Below are 23216 nucleotides of genomic sequence, written 5' to 3'. Positions count from 1 at the left end.
GTTTGCACTCTTGTCAACATTGGCTCGGGCAGTAATGCTGGCAAAGTAGAACGGTGGCAAAATGGAACGCTGCTGGCAAAATAGAACAGCACAGCATAGGTTGCAGACCTCTTCGATATGGGCCAATCGTACGCCCTGCCAAATGGTGTTTGTGCAACTGAACGGCAGTGTTGCGACGTCGTGCGATGCCTCTACTCGGGTCACATGACCCAGAGCTGTTGAGGTGTATTCTACTGAGTCTCGAGGGTAAAAACACTGCAGTGGTGCTACCGATCAGTTTAGAAGCTGGCCATTCCAGGGTACATGCACAAATTTCGGCAAATTTACCGGGTGTCGCCTGGTAACCACTGTATGCACATACAGTGCAGGGCAGGCTTTTCCAGCTAAGCTTGATCCAGGGTACCATTGTTGGACACAAGTGTTCTAACTCTCTTCAAACAATAACCTAAAAAATATATTTCGCTATGTACATGCAACACGTAGGAAATGATAAGTCTAGACTTTTTACTTGCATTTGTGCAGCCATATTGTTGGATGTGTGCGTAATACTGGCCCCGTTTCTAAACTCACTTTGTTTTTGACATTCCTTAACAGAGGCATTTGCACACTTTTCAAAAATATTTGCCTGCCTAGGTGGACGTACCGTAGAAAGTTGCTTGTGGTTGCGAGAATTTGCTAGTCAAAAACTGTTAGGCATGTTTGTCTTGCGAGTTCTTGCAAGTCTGATATCTGCACGTGTTGCATGCTATATCAGGCGTTCATTTTGAGTAGTGTGTACTGCCGTTTTGCAATGCCTTGTTTATTGCTCCAGAATGGACCAGCATGCATTCACGCAGGTTCTACGAAGACGTGGTTGCATCGTGCAGTTTTGTTTTGCTCAAGAGCTCTCGGATTTTTCGGCGTGTGAAGGGTAAATGTGACGGTGTCTAAACTGTTGCGACGATGTGTTTCTGTTTTCGACACAGGCCACCAGCGACGCTGCTCTAGGAAAGTACGAGGGCGGTGTTACTGGAGCGGCTGCCGAAGAGATCCTCTTTATCAAAAACCACGAGTACTAAGGGGCTCCCGAAACTTCTTTTTCTCTCTCTCGGCTAACTGTAATAGCACTTCGTCTCCGCACCTTTTGGTGCTTCTCCCGGTTTTAGACGTATCTAAATTGTACCCCCCTCCTGTGTGGTTTGGACATTCCCTTAATGCTAGTGCCATTATTTGGAGTTTCCCAAAACATTTGATGTCCTGTGCACAATAAAGAGTTGAGAGTTGACTCATCGTATTGTTTTTTTCTTACGCACACTCTGTAGGTACAGTTGCATTTTACGAAAATGCATTTTGGTTTTCGAGAGTACAATTCATGCAGCAAATTCACTTCTTGCGAGACTAGGAGCTGAACAATATTTCCTTTCACTCCCTAAACGGAGAGTACCTAATGAGTCATCTGTGTGCAGATTTCAATTGCAGAATTTTCTGTTCGTCTCATTTACACAGTCTGCACTCGTGCGAATTCAAGTCTGGTCTCGTGAACCAGTAGAGTCCAAAAAAGATTCGTGCACTGGGATGCATGATGAAAGTGCCAGTTTTTTGGCTTTCTTTTGCCAGCATCTGTTGCCAGAAGATGCAGGCAAAAAAGCAGATGCAGGTCTGCTGAGTACAGTCGGGTTTATGAGAGTCTGTTTGCACGCTCTGTCAACACTGGCTCTGGCAGTAATGCTGGCAAAATAGAACAGCACAGCATAGGTTACAGACCTCCCCAACATGGACCAATCTCGGGCACTGCCAAAATAGAGTTGCTTCTGCAACTGAACAGCAGTGGTGTGACGACGTGCGAAGCCTCTGCTTGGGTCACATGACCCAGAGCTGTCGAGGTGCACTCTACTGATGTCACGAGGGTTAAAAAAGGATGTCAATTTGTGTGGAGCTGCAGTATGTCCATATCTACTGGCAACACTGCAGTGGTGCCACCCGTCAGTTTAGAAGCTGGGCCATTCCAGGGTACATGCACAAATTTCTGCAAATTCACCGGGTGTCGCCATGGCAACCACTGTATGCACATACAGTGCAGGGCAGGCTTTCCAGCTCAGCTTGATCCAGGGTACCATGTTGGACACAAGTGTAAGAAAACACTCTTCAAACAATAACTTAAAAATTTATTTCGCTATGTACATGCAACACGTAGGAAATGAGCAAGTTCACTTAGGTTGTGGAGGCCATGCTAAGGCGACTTCATTGTGAAGGCTCTCTTGTATCCACTCCAGGTATTCGGTCAGCAAGTCTGTTCGATTTTCATGTAAGGAGAGCAAAGAGAATTGTTACGCATTCTGGTTTGCCACAACCAGCTTAAGCATTACATCTCTGCAGTATGCCAAAAGTGCACTCACAGACTGCAGCACGAGCTACAAATAGTCTGCAGAACCAAAACTCTGCACTTTTGACTAAATAAGATTGTAGGTTCACTGCTGCTGAAGCAAGTAAACTGTCTAAATAAACTGTCAGTTTTTTTTTTTTTTTTGTCTAAAGGGCCCTGCTGTTGCAGGTGGACAACTTGCACACACTATTTTCGCGCTTTTCACTCATAGCGAAGCTTTTAATACCTGAGCATTATGTCTGAGATGCTCGGGCATTAAAAGCTTCGTTACGAGCGAAAAGCACAGGAAAAGTGTGGATGTTCATGGTAGTATCGGAGGCAAACAATGGGCAACTCTACACAGCTGGCTCTCATTGCCGACTGGCTGAACCTTTGCTACACTGCACGAAGTACAAATAATTGCTTCTGAAAAGAACACTCACTAGATTACTAGGACTAGTCCCTCTATCTGTTTCTTTATTTAATGACAGCCCACCTATATTCTGTGGAGGGCTGAATTGGCCCATAGTTAAAGTAGCAAGCATTTCACTGCTTGGGCAGTTAAAGAAATAAAGAAAAAGGTAGCATGCGTGGCCTCAACTGACTTCATATTTACGAAACGGCGCCACGAAGTAAGACGAAAACACAAAGGAGCACACGAAAACACAAGCGCCGCATTACTTTGTGGCGGCGTTTCACAAATATGAACCCTTACCAACTAGCCCAATTGTCAGTCCTACTCAACTGACTTCACGTCGTAAACACCAATATAGAGCGGAGCTGAGGAGGCAGCTTCAATGAAGGTTAATGACGTCATTGCGAACGTCGCACAACTTGAGCTCGGCGTGGCTGCACACTGCCTGCTCCCACGCCTGACTCTGCACTACCACCTGTGCCGCTGCTCCTCACTTGATGTCCCCTGCATGTCTCCAACCTCCAACTTGCCTCTGCTATTACTACCCTCACTCCTCCTTTCCCACCCCTTGCAATACTACACTATTTATGGCTATGCTATGCTTTACCCTTTCCCAATCCTCCTTTCCCTCCCTTACATCGCTCCTCACCCTCACTTCCCTTTCCCGCTCCATTGCTATAGTACTCAAACCTCATTATAACAAAGTCTCATCTGCCACGAAAATAACTTCGTTATATCCGAAAATTCGTTATAAACGTTTATTTGTAACACTAGCTATTACAAGAGTGTTCTTCATTTACTTCGTTATAACCGATAATTCGTTATATCCGTGTTCGTTATAATGAGGTTTGAGTATACTTAGCTAAGCTATGGTTTACCCTCTCTGCTCCTCCTTTCCCTCCTCCTCACTCACACTTACCTTTCCTGCCCTTTCGCTATACTATACATGGCTAGAGCTAGGATCTGTTTGGCAAATACCCGCTAGACTAGTTACAGACAGCTTTGTCAGCTATGCTGCTAACACTGAGAAGACGAACCGAGCTCGGCTATAACAGCTCCGCTCTATAAGGTCGATACCTAGTTTCCCGTGTCTGCCAGTACGAGGGTGCTTACAAAGCTATAAGTATACTGCTATGCATGTGGACCAGTGTGCCATTCTCAACCACCCATGCAAACGTGCATTTTAAGTCGAGGTTCAGACACACAGTTGGCCACAGACAGTGCAAAGAGGGAAACTAATTTCAAGGAGGAACAGATGAGCCATTTCAGTGAAAATTGCGTATGAAAAGATGGCCAGATAATAGTTACTGAGGTCATGCAAACATAAAGAAGAATGAATTAGAAGATGTCGAGAAAATTCAAGTAAGGAAGCTAGCAAGCGGAAAAGAAATTGTTGCAATAGCTTGTCGTCCACTTGAACTGTGAGCTCAGGTGCAACCAAGAGGATTCAATTTTTATGAAGTGTTTAAACTGCCAGTAAACAAGTGTTGTGGCTAACACACTACTTCAACGATGTGCTAGCATTTTTAAAACTTGCTGCGACTCTTAACATTCACAGTTTGAAAATTCCTCGCTTGGTCACCTCATTATGACATGTTGGATGTAATGTCACACATGCAGTTTGGGTCCTAATTGAAGCCAGTCTGTATCAAAATTTTTCACCACATGTGGCTACAGTCCAGTTACATATAACAAAACCCGAAACCATGTCACCTGTAGGTGCTTTAGTGGCGTTGAAATTTATTTGCATCAGTTCAAGCACGGCCATGGTGTGTCCACACAACGAAGTGCAAGATTACCACTTTAAAGGCACGACGTATGAAAAACTGCCCATAAATGCATCAAATTTATGGAACATTATTTCAAGGCAGTCGATATTCTATTGCAACAAAAATAATATCATAATACGTTGATTTCCGTGTATTATAGTAATTAATAACGAGAAAGAATAAATAGAAGTGGCATGTCAATACAAGCGGGCACTCACACTTCGGCTCCCTCTCCCACAAGTCGCACAACTTTTGTCTTGAGTCAGCAGACCGAGAAACCAGGGCCTGCAGTAAGTGTTCAGTCCGTGGCTGCAACCTGGAGACCAAGAAAGGGAGTTGAAAACAATACACACAGCAGTGTCTTATCACGCTATTCTTAGATGCGGGACCCTTCAGTGTGCCAAATGTGGAAACTCGAACCACAGCAAGGAGAAAGCACGCCTGGCACATGTGCAAAGGTCACCTCTGACGTGCAAGAGCTGCCTTGACTCGTGTAGCCCAATTCAGTATAACTGCCATCAGGGGCACCTATTTCAGACAGTGCTCCAAATAAAGGAAATAAAAAAAGAAAGCCAAGGCCCTGAAATGGGCCATCTGCTTTAAAGTGAACAGAATCAAAATAGCAGCAGCAGCAGTGACACAGCAGAGAGAAGTTGATCACACATTATGTATATCAACAAGCTTTGATGTTTGGCAGAGTTCAATCTCGGACCAGTAATTAATTCACCACTGCCCTGAAGATATTGAGAGATATAAAGCAAATGCTAATGAAATGATCTGGGCAATGTTTTGCGGCTGCCCTGCTTTCTCTGTGTCTTATGAGTCTTCCAGCTTGGCTCGTTCAAAATGTTGATGTGACTATTACTTGTGTGACAAATATTACTGATCATATGTTTTGTATGCACTAGTGGCGGCGCCAACAGATAAATGATAGAACTGTCTACCTGTTGTTCTACTCTATCAAAACCGATAGCTACGAGATTCAGGATGGCACTCTCTCGTTGCTGCGTGACACAACAAACTATATACGTATCACTAAGCTTTACTAACTCACCGTGCCCAACTCTTGATCATGGTGATGGGTGGTGACAGGAGTAGCTTGCTGTACTTCTTGAAGAAGGGAAGTACGTCTCCTTGGAGGAGTAAACGCGCAAACCACCGGAACTTGTCGAGGCCTTCGCTGAATTCCTGTTCCACGGCTTCCATCTGCCACGCATGGGGCCCTGCAATGAGCATGCATGCAGCTGTTCAATTCTGGTGCACAGCAAGCAGGAAGGGAACAGACTGCTGCTAAATGCGTTGCACCAGTGTAATGTGGTAAGCACGTGCAGTATAGTATGTCTTGTTCAAGACAGTACATGCATAGACACAAGCACTGCATCACATTACACCTTGCATAAGTTTTTTGCATAGCATTCAATACACCGCTCAAGCTTCGCTTCACATCAGGCCAATTTAGTACACTACCAAAATTAGTACCCGTGATTTGTGTGGCAAATAAGGAATGTGTATAAATGCCTGTTATCAAGCTAGCCAACAAAATGATGTTTACACAACTGTCTGGGTGACATTTGTTAGATAATTATCAGGTCGTTATGTGAGGTATGTCATCCTTTGAATGAAACAGCACAGAAAGACTAGAAACATGGCACGTGGCAACTAAACACACAGGGTGCTACATGCCACTTACCGTGTTTTCTGAAGGAAAGAAGATTACTTTTAAGGGCTCGTGTTTCTTTATTAGACACAATATTAATGAGAACTAACAGACAATAATGCCAAGGAAAGTACTATAGGGGGTGTTATTTGTAGCACTTAAGATATAAATGTGAAGAAAGTAAACTGGACGAACAGATAACTTGCCGCCGGCAGGGACTGAACCTGCGACCTTCGAATAACGCGTCCGATGCTCTACCACTGAGCTACGGCGACGGTCATCCTCCCGTCCGCTTTATGGGGTATATATGTGCATTTAAACCTAGGAGTGTCAGTCAGTGCCGATCGCAGCCATGGCGGCGAGTGTAGAACACTCTTTTTCTGCCTGGTGGCATCACGTTGCACATGATCTTTTTGCGAGCTGGCAGCTGACCAATAATCCCTCGCATACTACCTGAAGGCATCAAGTCTGCCAGGACAAGACCTTCACTATGAATGAAGGAAAGAAGATTACTTTTAAGGGCTCATTTTTCTTTGTTAGACACAATATTAATGAGAACTAACAGACAGTAATGCCAAGGAAAGTAACTTGCTGCCGGCGGCAAGTTATCTTTTTGTCCGCGTTACTTTCCTCACATTTATATCCTAATTGCTACAAATACATACCTGCCAAGTTTGGAGAAACGGAATCCGGGAGATATACTCAACGGGTGGGGGGGGGGGGGGGGGTATAAAGTACGCCGACGGCGGGGGAGGGGGTACTGCGATAGCAATTATATGGACACTGCCAGCGGGATTTTGCGGTCGTCGCTGATCTGTACAGAGTTCAAACCGATAACATCGCTTAGGCATCGTCTGTTTCACGAGCGAGTAAAAGCGCGCTAGCGCTAGGGACGAACGCGGTTGAAGCAGAGATGAAACGACCCGGCCGTCACCGTCGCGCGAAGGGCGCATGCGATAACATCGCTCCGCGTGCGAGGCCTGTCGTCGCTTGCTTACCAGTTATTTCGTCGGGCAAGGGACCATAAGGGGCACCGTTGAGACGGGGACGGTCGCGAGCGCTGGCGAGCGCGCTATCTCGACAGACATCGGTAACGGCTACCCTTACAAGTGGTGGGCTCTCCACTTAAAGCAGCAGTGACACAAAATTTTGAAGGCGAGATAACTTGTGGGGTAGATTTGTGTGTACACAAACGCATCATCTACGAAATATTAACGGCTGATATAACCTATAACACATTTAGGATCAATTTTTAAATTGCGTGTAGCGCATCTGTACGCGAAACGTCCCACCTCGCGTCACGACATCAAGTAACAGCCACCTGCATCACGAGCTTGTGTTGGCAAGACGCGGCTGCAGCGCTATGACACGTTTGCGTTGACAGCACTGCGGCGCAAAAGTACACAGCTACTTCATGCGCAATGAAACTGAGTTGAACATTTCTACCATCGTTAAAAAAAAGAAGAAGAATCCTTTCCACTACATGGCCAGAGAAATTTGCTCATGTGGCCAGACAAAGCACTGGACGCGCGGAGCAAAACTGGATTTCCGGGAGATTTTCGTATGACCCGTACAACCGGGAGAAATGCTCAAAATCCGGGAGTCTCCCGGGTAATCCGGGAGACTTGGCAGGTATGCAAATAACACCCCCTATACTTTCCTTGGCATTATTGTCTGTTAGTTCTCATTAATACCATGTTTTCTATATTTTTGCACCATTTCCTTCAAAGATGTTGCCTAACCAACTAGCTCGTGTTCAGACCTTTTTGTAAAGAGTCCTTTGTGTATCTTGGCACAGCTGCTTTGAGTTCACTGGTGGTAAGCAGCTGCACAGAACTGTAGCTGAATTACAGAAATTTTGTTTTGCAATTCTTCGCCACATCACAAATTATCAGGCAAGGTTTAAAAAATGCGATAAGCATCAGGTTTTCACTTTTCAGAAAGAGAGAGCCAAAGCTAAAGGTATTTATCATAAAGAATGGTATGTTCTTTGCACTGTTGTACATTTTGAAAGGCTTGTCATCCAAACAGCAGAAGGTATTGTTTGTAATAGCAGTTGTAACATGACCAAACATCATCAAGATTGTTAAGTTTTATTTCTGAATGCAACATCAAAAATACTCAACATGTACTATGTTACGAGACATTGTAGGTTGCAACCATCAACATTTAGTATTTATACGTTTCAAGGTCCCTAAAAGCTTTCGTTGAAGCTAAGAGTACCAGACATGGAGAGCATCCTATCGAGGAATGCTTTCTCAGAAGAATTGCGTGCCAGTGCACAAACAAGGCTAAATTTCTAATGCTTTTCTAACGCTTACCACAATGATGTTTATGGAATGTGACATTTCATAACAAACGTCTTTATCAAATCAGGTTCAACAGATTTATTCCGTTTACTTATTTCGTGTTCCAATCTCAGTTACCGTACATATATTACAGGCGCCACTTTGAGCAGTAAGATTAACGAAAGTCCATGGAATAAGAACACAAGAAAGTTGCTTGTCTGAACTTTGCAATGTGAGAAAAAGGGTGGGGCTCCAGTTCTCACCGAACGTTGACGTCACGTAACAGAGGACCTTGTCTTTCTTGCGGTCATAGCGTGGTGGCGGGTCTTCCAAAGGAGACGAGAATGTGCAGTACTTTGGGGCGTAGATGGGCAGCCACTCGGGTTCCACCTCCGCGACCACTGGAAGATGTACCGATTAAGCTAAAGACTACGTCGCTCAACTAAATGTGCATACTACACATGATGCTTGGCACAGCCACGTTATCTAAGTACTATGTATATCAAGCTCCACAAACTCAGAAATCAGCAGTCCCTACAAGCTCCGTACAACTGTGCATTTACTGACCAAGGATCAAAGTTTGCACCGATTCTTAACAAAAGTGTGTATTATAATCTGAGATAAAAAAGCACATACTGATATTGACTCTTGGGGATCTAGCACAATATATTTAGTACAGCAGCCTGGCCTAACCTAACCATCATTCAAGAAGTTCACCGTAAATAACACAAACATAATAAAGCACGAGTAGCTGACACTATTCACAGTTGCTAACACAGAGTAGAAATAAAAATAATACAATGAAGCTATTTGTAATGCAGTTATTCCAAGTGCATTCTTAATAAACATGTTTGACAGGTTTATTACAATTTAGACAGGGCCTACGTGCAAGGCATAACTCTGGCTGTGACCGAAGGCAGTCAACAGAAAGTTTACTGCTTGCTTGTTCGTTTCCCCACAAGTCGCGTGGAGCAGCAACAATTGGGTTCAAAGTGTTTTCACGTGTTGCTGTGCTTACCTCGCATAAACATCCTGGATGTCTCGAATATCTCCTGGTAGAGGACAAATGGCGGTTGCTTGCTGCTAAGCACCGAGTTAGGATGAATGAACACGGGGCCATCTACTTCCATGCTCTGCATGATGACAGTGTAAAAAAAAAAAAGTTACAAACAATACACACACGCAGGAGTTATTTCTACACAGGGCGCTAACAGAAGCCATAGCCTGCGCTCGGTTTTGTTTATGCTGCTTGCCAACGGAATGGTGGTGTAGTCCTTTTCACAACCAACAGTTGTCTCACTACATGAAAAATGTAGACTTGGTCCAAGTGGCGAAACCAAGTGTAGTGGACAAGCGCCAGCTTTTTGTTTTCAAATGCACTACAGTTGGTGCGGACAATAGTTGGCTATATGTACAGTGCGCACAAATTGAAATGCGACATGAAAACATTTAGTATAACGACAGTTATGCAAGACTGCTCAAGATAACTGCGCCATGTCGCTGTGAAACTGGTCACTAAGTGTAATGTTGGCTCAGGTGTAAGTATTAGAGCTGAAATTGCGCCAATAACACATGAAGTGAAGACGGTGGAAACAAAAGTATGTAGACTACTTAGCCCTAAATTATAGAGTTACAATCGACAAGTACTGCACAGTTCAGAGATGCACGTTTAAAAATTTGCATGGTGCTAAAAAATGAGCGATGAAACAATGCAAATTACATAATAGACATTTTTCAATGGTTCACGTGGCTCACCTTATAAGCGTTCTTTGCAATCGCGTTTTCCGTCTGACTGCATCTCTCTTCATCTGTCATTTTCCTATACAGCAAGGCGAGGAAGGAAAAGATGCAAGCAGAGCTCAGTTACGATGATGGACACACAACGTCTAGGTACAATGCTTAATTAGAACTAACAGACAATCAAGCCAAGGGAAGTATAGGGGGTGTTATTTGTAGTAATCATGTTAGAAATGTGAAGAAATTAAAGCGGACGAAAAGACAACTTGCTGCCGGCAGGGACCGAACCTGCAACCTTCGAATAACGCGTCTTATGCTCTACCAGTTGAGCTATGGTGGCAGTCGTCATTCCATCCAGTTTATCGGGTATCCCTGTGCATTTAAACCTGGGAATGTTAGCCAGCGCCGCTCATAGCTATGATGACCGTAGTCCTATGCTTTCCTTGGCTTGATTGTCTGTTAGTTCTAGCGTTGTGTCCAACAAAGAAAAACCGAGCCCTTAAATTTCCCTTTTGTTGAAGCCTAGGTAACTTGAGACAGCGAAGTCGTCCTTTCTTCCTTTTCTTTTCGTGCTAAGTAAACTCCCACACTAACTTTTCATTTAACAGCACCTTCAAGATATATTTACGCCGAACCTCCATATCACCAATATATTTCCTTTCTAAAACTAACATGAAATACTCTCGAAAAGTTGTTTGTCTTATCAAAAATCAAAAAGAAGTATGGCGATCATGTAAGGAACAAAAGAAAGATCCCTGAGCTCTCCATTTGATCAGAGGATTCGGATGTCCATAGCTGTCTCTGTCAATCTATTTGCCTACTTATTCATTTACTTCTTAGGCCTCAGGGGAAACTTTGAGCAAAGGGGTGGTACATAAAGTATCCATCCAACATATACTGAAAAGAAGCAACAACAATAATTTAACATGTATTCTTTCTGAAGGTTTATACAAGCCAGCATCTATTCTAGCATTTATAAAAGGCACCTCAGAAATAAGTGTCTACAATGCAGAGGGAAATGCCTTGCAGCAAGATAGCTCAGAGCTCTTGAAACTTATTATGATTAAGTTTGGCTAATCATTTTACCATAAGTCAGAAGCCTTACTCAAGTGATTGGTAGAAACAATACAAAGTTTCTTATCAAATCTCAAAGTTGAAGAGGTCATGCCCCGTACTTGGCAATGTGGTCACTGAAGCCCATGACCAGAACCTGACGAATTAGTTTCGCCTGTAAGTCTGTCGGTGGCTCCATGGCTGGGTCAACTGACAGGTTCAGGTTGGGAATGAGAAGGTTCACTAAGAAACAAAGAGAACAAAGAAAACAATCAGACACTAATTAGCAACAATTCATAATTTGTGGTTTTCTTTAACCATCAACTTGCTGAAATTCAAGTTGTCACAAATCTTCTTCTTCTTCTACTTCTTCTACCGCCGCCGCCAACTAAAGCAACTTACAGAGACATCATAAGAGTGTTTCATTAAGTTATTAGCTACTGCTATACAGTGCAATTATTGACCACATAAAGCCCCAACTGTAATAATGTGCACCGGTGGCAATCATTTAATACATGTGAGCTAGCTGCAACTGTAGATAATGCAACAGTATGGCCACCCATGGAACAAACAAACCAACAAAAGGCCACCAAATAACATTTGTGAAACAGAGGAAAGCAGTTAACACAGGGTTGATAAGCCATAAGTAACTAAATGGTTATCTTTAATGCTTGCAGAGGCACATAAGTTGTCTCATAAGAAGACCCCCCAGCCAAAGCAATTTCACATTGTAGTAGAAGGCACCCCATACTAACACAAAGGTGAACAGGCCATATCACATTACACTGACAGGAAGTCTGAGCTTTTCTTCTTTTTTCAATGTCACAGTTGACACTGCAGATGACATGGCAGGACATGAGCTGATAAAATTGACAGACGCGTCCATGTTTCCTGCATTTTAACCCCTTAAGTGCTTTATTTTTTTGAAAATTTCCCAACCAAAAGTGCCGACTTTTTTTATTGCTGATTTCGAATCTGATTAGTATACTAAAAAGCAGCTAGTCGATGTTGAAAAAATATTTGTACCATATACTTAGTCAAATCAAAACACGGAATAACGCAAGGGGGCCTGTTGCAGCTCCTGCGCCAAAAGCGAGTTTCCTTTCTTAACTTTTTCCCGTTTTCTCCTCGCTTCCGAGAGCAAATGAAGCGCTTTTAAAGAAACTGCTGAATATATTCCATAACGTCATCTGGCGATGACAAGTTGAACCTCTTGCCTGGAATGGCCAAGAATGGAAAGCGAGGAGGCTTCACAGGAGGATTGTCCGCATCAAGCAGGATCCACTGGCGAGCACACGCGATGTTCGCTTCCAAGCTGTTTTCATCACCACCGGAGGAGATGCTCAATTCACCGCCATCGCTGTCTTCACTTCCGGACACAAGATAAACATCTGTATCCGAATCATCATCACTCAAAGAAGATGACGAAAATGAAAAGCTTCTTTTTCATGTTGACGAGCCAGCTATGCATGGGTGGCCGCCACCGCAAGCCATCTTTTCATACAAAAACTGCGCTCTTTCCGCAGGATAAAAATAAATTATCAAGTAAATGCTGCCATCTGGTGGAATACACGCAATCTAAGCTGTAGAAGAGCGCCTCTTGTCCTGAACGCTAGAGGGGAGTACCTATTCCGCTAGGACGAGCTCTGCTCGTCCGAAGCACTTTGGGGACAGTTTGGGCAGGACGAGCTCTGCTCGTCCATAGCAGTTAAGGGGTTAAAGGACACCCCGCCAATGAACAAGTATCGCACAATGTCTAAAAGCGAGACGTACACTCATTTGTGAGCTGGATGCGAAGCTTCCTGATCTCCACCATTGCCTTGTAACGCAGACCATGGCTCTCGCAGAAGCCAGCCGTGCAGCCAACAAACTCGGACGCACCGACCGCTTTCAGCAGCACCATGACGTCCCCAAGCGCCAGAGAGTGACCCTGCGTGAGGACAACAGTTGCGTGCAGTGTACCGGGGCTTGGCTTGCTCTCTGTCGCAACCATACGAACAAACAGACAGAGAGAGCACAGGAAAAATGAATTACATCAAACTGAAATGTAGAAATAAGAAGTTAAGCGAAAATGAAAGTGGCTATTTGCCTGCTCCTAAGCTCACATACTATGACACCTGCGGTCGGATGTGATGCCTTGGCCATGTACACTGTCGTCCTTTATGAAAGGGAATGTGCGAGCGCATGGCCTGCGCTCTGCGGCAGGTGTGTACAGCGCCATCCACCGACAGCTAACGAAAGCACGCCTGCTTTTGGCGTCATCCATTGGCAAACAAAATAACGAGCTATGGACAAGCGCTGTTAGATTACGCTCCCTCTCTGCATGCTCGCGCAAAGGGGACGTCTGCTGGCAACAAATGGAGCCTGGTACGCGAGCGCGGTCGAAAGCGCTGTCTCTCGGCTTACGCGATAGGCGAGGGCGATGGTTTGTTGTGGTTTGCTTTTTCGAAGCTGTGTGACTGAACACTACGATGATGCTCGCACACCGCTCTTGATGTGTTGCCTGCGGACGAGGTGCAGCAGGCATCACCCGTTGTGCGAGCACATAGGGAGCGTAATATAACAGTTCTTGTCCACCGGTCATGACTCATTATTTTGTTTGCCAATAGATGACGCCAAAAGTGGACGTGTTTCCTTTAGCTGTCGGTTGATGGCACTGTAGGCAGCCGCCGCAGAGCGCAGTCCACGTGCTCGCGTGTTTCCTTTCATAAAGGACGACAGTGTACAGACACTCTGAGGCCTAATTTTGTAAACATACTAATGTATAAAAATAACCAAGGATGTGAGCGTGAAGATGAACCATGGATAAATAATTAAGCAATTATGGATAATTCAGTCAGTAAATATAAGTGTGGAATGTGCTCACCTGTCCTGCCCACATTTCTCGGACTTTCTTCCACTTTGCTTGCTTATCCTGTGAAAGAAACAAAAATCTCAGGGTATGCCTGCAATTCTGCTATGCCAGACATAAAAGTATGGTTCATTTCCTCCAACAAGTAAAATGCCATTTCACTTTGAAAACTATTGGTTGTGTTTCAGTTGTGCATGCATTGCATGAAACTGCAACTCAGCATTCACTTGAACAAGGAGCAGCATGAACTTTATAGTACTTATGTACTTATTTGTTCATTCATTTATGACTGCAGACTTCAACCCTAAGCAACGGGTGCCAGGCAGCGAGCCAAGAGAGAAGATTCGCTGCAGCGTTTGCTTCATTTATAGGTGCCTACGACTGAACAAAATCATGCGCGAGCAGAAGTCTAATCCAAGAACTTAGAGAAAAACAGAAAAAGTTACAGCAACGCTAGTTGGTGTCACCACAGTCTCTTCCTACTCAGAGCCTCATTATCTCTGCAGGCATTTTCATAAAGTTGTTCTCTCTCTCTCTCAAACAGTGACAACATGGTGAAGTAATTAGATGCAAACCAGCATTCATTTAAACATGCAACCACACACGCATATACAGCAGACTCGTTAAACGAAACCTCAAGGGACCACAATCTATGCTGCATTTAAGAGGTGTTCCGTTTACTGAGAGATGAACAGAGGTGCAGAATTCAAGTAGAGAAAGTCAATCATGCTAGAAGCAGTTGTTCCTTAAGCAGCAATTCCGTTTACGAGATTTGCATTTACGGAGCGTTTACTGTACTCAAGACCACCCTCCACGTACAGTGCCTGTTTCCCACATACATCGAGCACTGTATGTGCCAGATGGTCTTGAGCACATGCGTGTGTGGATGTGTGTGTAAAGGAGTGAGTACTAACTTGGATCTAATTACTTCACCATGATGACTCACCAACTAGACTGACAAAAGTTCCACAAAATGACAACATTACCTACTTGCTGCCCTCTGTAGAGAAAATAACTCATGGAGATGAACATTCGTGTGCACACCCCGACCACAGATGATGTCAATGTCAAGAACATGATGATGATGTCAAGAACAATGTTGATGATGTCAAGAACATGATGATGTCAAGAACAATGTCAACAACAACACACCTGCTTGTTGGCTTCTGTAGAGGAGAACCCCATAGAGATGAAAACTTCCTGCACAGTCATGGCCGCCACCACAGCGATGATGTAGGGTAACAGTCCATGCTGATGCGACAGGGCCAGCATCTTGGCATAGCGGGGGCTCACGGGAAAGCACGACATGGCACGCCCCAGGGGTGTAATCCGCGCACTCCACTCCCCTGAAAGGTACAACAAACACGGGAGATGGTAATGACCCATCTGGCTTGCAATCCAAAAGTACCAAAATGGGTTGATAATCGTGAAATTGAAAGAAGAAGGAAAAAGAAAGAGACGCATGGTGAATGATGGGAAGTGGAAGTAAAGAATTGCAGTAAATGCACAAATGCTCACACATTCATAGGAGGATTCTGTAACGAATGAATGACTGAATCACTACAGCCCTCTCTCATGGGCAATGCAAAAGTACATCACATGTCCCGCTGCACCTCAGTGAAACACATATCACAACAAATGGGGCCCGTGCAGATTCCATGCGGCCCTGCTTCCAGTTTTGTCTGTAATTCACAGAAAGACATTAGCACACAAGTTTGCCGCTACAAGAAAATTAAAGCACATACACTTTGGCAGATCCTTGAAACGTGTTGGCTTGGGAAGCTCTTCCAGAGCGCCCATGAGGATCAGCTTCTTCTCAGCGGCCTGAAAAACGGGAGAGTGCCATTATGTATACTCCTCAAGCATAGCACGAACTACAGTAAAATGCAATCGGTTAAGACAGTTTTACCTTGAGAGCTTCTTTGTCAGGTGGTGAAGGGTAGGGGAAATTCACGACTTTGTCTATGTTCATTGCCTGTTTGTGTAAAAGGCAGGCATTATAGCATCAGTGATACAACACTGAGTGAAAGTTCACATTTCACACAATACCACACAGCAACTACAATATCTGCTTTTCTGTTTGAAGCATTGACTTTTTAAAAATAACTTGTCGCAGATAGCCCCTCCAGTTGAAAAAAATGGCAAGGCAGACATCCAATCACACGTCAAATAACAGTAAATATTTAGCATACTCCTTGATGCCTATCATTCAGTGTTGGCAGAGACATTTAGTGTTTTAAAAACGCAGGACACAAAAGTAGTGCTCATCAAGAAAAAAAAGATATTTTTTGTTAGTCTGTTGCCTGTAGCCTTGACGTACTCAACCATAAAATGCTAAGACCGGCTGTAATCATATAGTAACTGAAAGAATGACGAAGACACAAACCTTCATTTGTAGGACTAAGTCTTCAACGGGCCTCCGCGTTATTTCAGGCGGTGTGAATTTCTGGAATTCGTCGTTGAACACTGCCGACGAGTACAACCTTTGGTTGAAAGCAAGGGAGAATGAGGGAGATAATGAGGCTTTTCCAAGTTTTGTGCTATCACTGCGACAAATTACTAAAGATGGGGGCACGGCTCTGCTGACCTGTAGCAGTGGCCGGGGCACGTTCTGCCCGCTCGGCCAGCTCTCTGGTCTGCGGATGCCTTGGAGACCCAGGATATGAGAAAAGCAGATATCCCAGTCACCTTGTCATAGACGCGCATTTTCACCTGAAAGTCACGGTGCAAGTGACACTTCGAATCATTTGATTGGCACGGGTGACACTTTTATATGTGTAAGAATGAAAAGCGCAAGTGTCTTCGGAAGGACAATACCAATTAACTAAATCTTCACAGTGCAAAACAAGAATAATATAGAGGAACGCTAACAGACATACGTGCTGAGCCCACACCAGAAGCATTCCGTGAGCATGATGGTTAGGCCTTATCATCATATATTGCTTATTGGTCATGCAATACACCAATGAACTTTGATTTAACGAGGTTTACATACTATGATGCATTTCTGAAACATCTCTAGAGCTTGAAAGGAAGTGTTGGATAACCGGTGACAGAAGTAATGATTAACCCGACTATATAACCAAAGCTAGCAGGTAGTAATTTTCAAAATCTTGCCTTGCCAGTGTCCACGACGTATTTAACGTTTGGAATGGTGAGGGAAGTTTCGCCAACATTGGTAGCAACGACACAGAGCCGGGTACCTTCTGATGGGGTTTGAAACACCTGCAATCATCAGAAGTGCTACTGTTAATAAACACAAAACGAGACCCTCACGAGAACTACTTAATTACACGCTTGAGAAAAATGGCAAGCCCAACTGAACAAATATGATCAAATTTTTTCCTCGGTTTTTGCAAACCAAACTTCTCTCAGTCCACGCAAAAAACGCCTGCCCTGCCAACTGCCGTCGGTCAGTTAGCCATGACAAGAATAATTTTTATAGTAACTAGTAAAGCAAGGTATTATGAGCATCAGAACTGTTGTACACTCTTTTGAAAAAAAGTGCGAGGCATGAAATGGCTAATGATGATGTTTAAAGGTAAAAGAAAAGACCCAAGAATTATGAAAGCGTGTGCACTTCTCTAAGACAATAAACACTACGATTAAAGATGTTGCTTTCAATCACAAACAAAGATATCGTAAGCATTATTGTTCAAAGTGCAAGTCGATGAAGGTGTAACCTATTTTTTAGCATTCTAAGCATAATGACATTTCTGGAAACTGCAGAATCTGATACGAGCAATGGGAAGAGACAAACCTTGGCTTGTTTTTCTGAGGGAAGTAAGGAGAACAGAGGGAGTACGGTAAGCGGCTGAGCGTTCCTATTTGGAGCGGCTTCCTCCATGAGGTCATCCTCTTCAGAGGAGGACAGATCGCCGTCTTCCCGTTCCTCGTCCTTCACAAGTTCTTCCAACTGTCCCTCGTCTAGCGGCACCACAGAATAACTGCAATGATCCCAAGAGAGATGAATATACCATTACAGACAACTACCTGTGCTCTCTTTGAGTTGTGACCAAAACACAAGCCACACGGATGAACTAATGATAACCACTTGTTGGGGGAAGTGTGGGGGCACAGGCAAAGCATTCAATGGTAACATTCAGGCCCGTAGCCAGGGGGGGGCTGGGGGGCCCGGGCCCCCCCCCGGAAATTTTGGTGAAGTATGTGTTTTTACCAAAAATAAATGATAAAAATAGGTGTTTTTCTCAAAAAGTCAAGGTTTTCAGCAAGTGGGCCCCCCCCGAAAAAAATTTCTGGCTACGGGCTTGGTAACATTAGTAGATAGTTTATAGCACTCGCCACTGTTCAGCAAACGCTTCCATTCTAACAGCAATAAAACAGCATTAGGCTCTTAAAGTAAGCTTTCAAAGCCCGAAAAATCAAACTTAAGATGTTTTGCCAGAAAAAAATCAACTTCTCACATTAGTTTCCAACAACTTTCAGCAACACGCTGTCATGACTTAAGAGTTTTCACAAACCTACTCGGACCAATGCCAAAACAAAGTTGTCGCTTAAATTAAAGGGTTTTATATTACCAGGTTTGGGTGATGGAAATGAGAAGATGATTACGGTATGCAGGTACATCAGACACCAATGATCATGTCTGCAAAGTACTACACTCATATGTATGAGTGTAGTACAAAAAATTACTGCATACTTGTGGCACTTCGGCATCAAATGCCCGTAGCACACAAATAGCCAGCAGCAATACAGAGTACTCACAGATTCCTCTGAAATGTGGAAGTGGTCGGAAAACATATCAGTCATGCAATCACAGTTTGCTCGTACACTGAATGTCTGTGCCAAAAGATAGTGTTTTCCGAGAAAATATAAACTAGGAAACATAGAATTGCAACTGTATTGGGTCATTTTTTGCATTTTCGTTTGCAAATGCCAGTGCTGGGAAATCGCACAAGAACGGCAAACATATCAATGCAGTTATACTTCTTACTCATCTGCTACTAATTAAAACTTTTTAAATACTAGAATGCTCCCTGACTTGTAATTTACAACATCTATTGAACAACGTCCATTCAATATAGCACTTCAGAATATAACAGGGCTGCCCCCACTTCAATAAGAACATGCATGCACTCACTCGTCTAAGTTGACACCCTTTGTCTTTGCCTCAGCTCTTTGAGGAGCCTCGCTGCCGTCATTATCCTTGCCCTCACTGGAACCTTGCTTCTGATCACCCTGGTCCTGACCGTGACAGCCGGAATTTTCAGGAAACCGTTTCTTCAGCTTACGACACAGCGTCAGGACCTCTTGCTGTCCTGTGACGAAGACTAGGATGCCTCCTTCGGGCAACTGTTGGTGAATCTTGCATACCTACAAAGAAAAATTACGAAAAGTTTTTTTAGGTGTTGCTTGACGCTATCAAAATGAATATTCAAAGGACACATTCTGCGTAAACGTCTGGCAAGTACATAAGATGCGGCTCACCGAACGAAACCCTGTCACATAAAATACCTAAACACAACAACAAAAGATGTTTTGTTTATGGCTCTTCTTTCTTCCATTGCATATTTACTACACATTCACAACTATATTAAATGCTGCTAATGGTTTGCGAGGCCATATGACCTTAAAAGCAAGATCACGATGCACTTTACACATTGTAATGATTCAAACAGGGGCTTCTCACCAACCCACCAAATAACGAAACATAAAACTGAATGGCATGGGAATAAATTTCATATAACAAAGCCGACGAATTACATAACATGTGCTTTAACAGGTCACCCCAGAAAACCATGCAATGTCAGTAACCGACTTACCACTGTGCAAGACAATTACTGAAAGCACTACTCAATATACGCCACGGCATAGCGATGCGTAAAGTAATACAGTGTTGTCAGAAATTATTTACTTATCTCAAGATCAGTACAAGCGACATGAATCGCTTGGACAATCTCAGTCGGAGGTGCCTACCTTGCGGTACGCTTCGTGCATGTAGTCATCGGGTGTCCGTTTGTTGAAGTGAATAGTTACAGGGTGCTGCCTGGAATCGACCTGTAAGCAACGAGTGTATTTTAGGACAGCCATATTAGTACTTGTTCATAAAAGTTATATAGTATTTGACAGGCACATTATATTTAACACAGGCAGTCACTCAGTACTCAATTTGTGCCAAGCCTAGATTGTCGTGACCACGCTAGGCCAGAGGAAGATTGTAGGGAAGCACAACAATAAAGTTCCGTTTGCAAGTGCTTCCATTTCAGAAAAGGCTGGTTCATGATTGAGCAAATTTTTCATTGCAGACTGTCACCGTGCAATGCCGAGAAAACTTGTCAGACACTGCCAACCAATTGCAATGTGGATATTGACAGGTTTAATAAATAGCACTGGTGTTAAATGCTTCTTGTATCACATACCATGTGATGCCCACAGGTAAGAGGGTGTTCAACATCTGCCACCATGGTCAGAAGTTAGGTTAGGTTTAAATAGGTTTAGTTGATGCATATAGAAGCCAAAACAATTTGGTAGGGCAGTGCGCACGTCACGAGAAGGTTGTGGGTTCAGTTTCCACCAATAACAGTTTTAATATTTCTCATTTCCCTTTCCCTCTACTAGAATGTGAAGCTTACAGCAAGTTTATTCCAGCACGCCTAACTATTTATAAGTTTCTATTGCAAGAAAAACATTCCCATCCCCTATGCTTTCCTTCGCTACACTATCATATGATTTCACATAAACATGCCTATACAGACACAGAAAGAAAATTTCTTATAAGCAGCGCTTGATGCCACTTCTGTGACTCGTGTGCAGACACCTGTTTGTTCTGCTTGCATAAAGTTGAGTACAAAAGTTCACAGCAGAAACCAGGCTTACCTGAATGACAGGTGGTGGCTTTCTGAAGAGGTGAGTGTTTTGCGTGAAGTCCTCCACCCTGAGTGTTGCCGACATGATGATGAGTTTCAGCGGGATTCCTTTCTGCATTGAAATTATGAGTGTTAACTAGCACAAGTATTATCTTCTGCAAGCTTCAGTATAACATACCAGGCAGTGGCGTAGCCAGGGGGGGTTGGGGGGTTCAAATCCCCCGAAAATTTTCAATTTTGCAACCCCCCACCCCCCAAAATTTCCGGCTATGCTACTGATACCAGGGACTCTGAGACATAATTAAAACTACATTAAAAGAGAAAAAATATGTTCAGCTGCATTACTAAGGTATGTTTTTACAATACCAAATAAAAGCAACTGTTGCTGCGAGCGTAAGCTTGAAAAGCTAGGGGAGATGTCTGCTCTGGTCCAGTTATGTATTTTCGTCACTAAAGACGTACTAGACAGTACTGCTAAAGGACCCAAGGGCTAGACTTGGTAAGTTTAGAGATCTCTCATCGTGAAAAGACGACTCAGACATGAGAAAATGGCTTATATTCAGCAATACAACACTGACATAGATGTGCTGCACTTTTTGCACAAAATGCAAAAAAAAATTTAGGTTTGTCTATCATTTTCTTTTCTTGTCTAGTAATCAACCTCATTTTGCTAAATTAAGAAAAACTGTTTAAAATGCACTACTGGTATAAATTGATCTAATGTTTATTGTTAGTGTCTTAGGAATGTATTAGTTGTTATAAGAGGGCACAAAAGTTCGTAGTCTAAGATAGCTTCAAGATCTACAATTTTTCTTTGTTTCCTTTTGTAGCATGGTTACACAGCTCATGCTTAATTCAAAAATTTGAAATTATTAAAGCATTATCAAATTATTCACTTTATTATTACATTCCCCACAACTCTGCTTTCAGATCCAAACACGTAGTCAACATTACTCAGAATGAGAGCTAAGGCAGGCACATACAAACGAATAATGAAGCTTTTTGTTCACCACTTCAGCAAGTAACGGCCAGAAAAGGTTAGTATTCAACAGCGATAGCGAGAGTGCAGAGTTGATTATACATTTGAGTGCGCTTGCAAACAGACACATATAAAAATACATTTAAGGGGGGAAGCGGGTCTTTGAGACCGAAAATCAGAAAAAAAATCGAATTTTTGAAAATGTTTTATTTGGATCCTGCCGCTACTGATGCATAACCTCGCCAATTTTCATTCGTCTTAGATCAGTATTTTAGCCGTGACAGCATTTTATGTGCCATCAGCGAGCTAAATTTTTAGCGATGAACGCGTAAAAAACGGGCTTATTCAGCGCTGCGCTGTTGCCGTTCTACGTTCCCTACGGCAGCCATCTTGGTCGCATTCGAAAGAGCCGCGCTTTTTCTCGAATATCCCGCCGCCCTTGTTTCCGTCCACTCAGAAGTCATGTAGAAAATCCGCGCCAAAAAAAGGTCCCTCCGCGTGAGCCTACTGGCACAGCGAGCCCACGTGACTAAAAAACGCCTTCCGATTCGTCGGGCCTCCCGCGCTGTCTGCTACAGTGCACGCAAAGCGGCAAGTGATGTTGCCGTAGTATAACTGTGTTGTTCTCGTCGATTTTCGTCCGTAATGTTCCAACCCGCGCAAGCTGGCAAGAAACTGGAGCAGGCGTTTTTATCATCCTCAACAAAGACTGCACGTTGCGGCGGCTTACTGGCACGGCGCCAAGCGAGCTAGACGAAGTGCGCCGCAGCCGCCGGGAGTGAATTAGGCCTACGCTCTCGGCCGCGTTTTGGAACTTTGATCGTGGCGAAGCCACATCGAAAGTTGCGCAGCGCTCATAAATTCAAAAAAAAAAAAAAAAAAGCGAGATCACGGCTCGGGTGCATCAGAAGCGCATCCAGCGGAGGACGGCGTGGCGGGGGAACGCGATTCATCGGTCGAAATGCCGACTTCACCTGTGTCGGCGGCCGCCTCGACGACGTCAGTGATAGGCAGCGTGGTAGAAGGATCGACACGACGTTCTTGACTAGCGCCGATCGTGCGCAACAGCAGAAAAAGACTGAAGATAAGATATCCGGCTTATCGGCAACTTCCGCTAGCGAGCGCAAGCTGCGGACGCTCGCAACAGCGTGCGAGGGCTCTGACCCGTCGGTGGCTAACTACGGCATCGTCGACTTCTCCGCAATCAACAAACTGCTTGAAAGGACATGCACTGGGGCCGTTTCGATTGGAAAATGTGATAAACTACTCTCCTGGTGTCATCTAAGGCATTTATTTGCA

General features: G+C 43.9%; 1 protein-coding gene across 1 annotated transcript in view; it reads right to left on the bottom strand.

Annotated features, from left to right (window-relative positions):
- Nucleotides 1-2123: 2123 nt before the first annotated feature.
- LOC119391347 (probable ATP-dependent RNA helicase DHX37) overlaps nt 2124-23216 on the bottom strand; it is a 49022-nt gene continuing 27929 nt past the window's right edge. Inside the window, exons 9-27 of the mRNA XM_049415254.1 lie at nt 20949-21050; nt 20049-20129; nt 19213-19445; nt 17872-18058; nt 17229-17336; nt 16699-16823; nt 16498-16594; nt 16021-16086; nt 15857-15935; nt 15264-15457; nt 14127-14174; nt 13034-13190; nt 11383-11503; nt 10226-10289; nt 9489-9603; nt 8734-8871; nt 5580-5748; nt 4744-4841; nt 2124-2269 (exon numbers count right to left, since the gene is read on the bottom strand). Coding sequence (XP_049271211.1) covers nt 2187-2269; nt 4744-4841; nt 5580-5748; nt 8734-8871; nt 9489-9603; nt 10226-10289; nt 11383-11503; nt 13034-13190; nt 14127-14174; nt 15264-15457; nt 15857-15935; nt 16021-16086; nt 16498-16594; nt 16699-16823; nt 17229-17336; nt 17872-18058; nt 19213-19445; nt 20049-20129; nt 20949-21050 — 2265 coding nt within the window. The 3' untranslated portion in view covers nt 2124-2186. The remainder of the gene's footprint in view (nt 2270-4743; nt 4842-5579; nt 5749-8733; nt 8872-9488; nt 9604-10225; nt 10290-11382; nt 11504-13033; nt 13191-14126; nt 14175-15263; nt 15458-15856; nt 15936-16020; nt 16087-16497; nt 16595-16698; nt 16824-17228; nt 17337-17871; nt 18059-19212; nt 19446-20048; nt 20130-20948; nt 21051-23216) is intronic.

The sequence above is a fragment of the Rhipicephalus sanguineus genome, chromosome 4 (assembly GCF_013339695.2).
Source record: "Rhipicephalus sanguineus isolate Rsan-2018 chromosome 4, BIME_Rsan_1.4, whole genome shotgun sequence".
NCBI lineage: Eukaryota > Metazoa > Arthropoda > Arachnida > Ixodida > Ixodidae > Rhipicephalus > Rhipicephalus sanguineus.
Note: the sequence above shows the minus strand (reverse complement) of the source record. Positions and strands in the feature narration are given on the sequence as shown.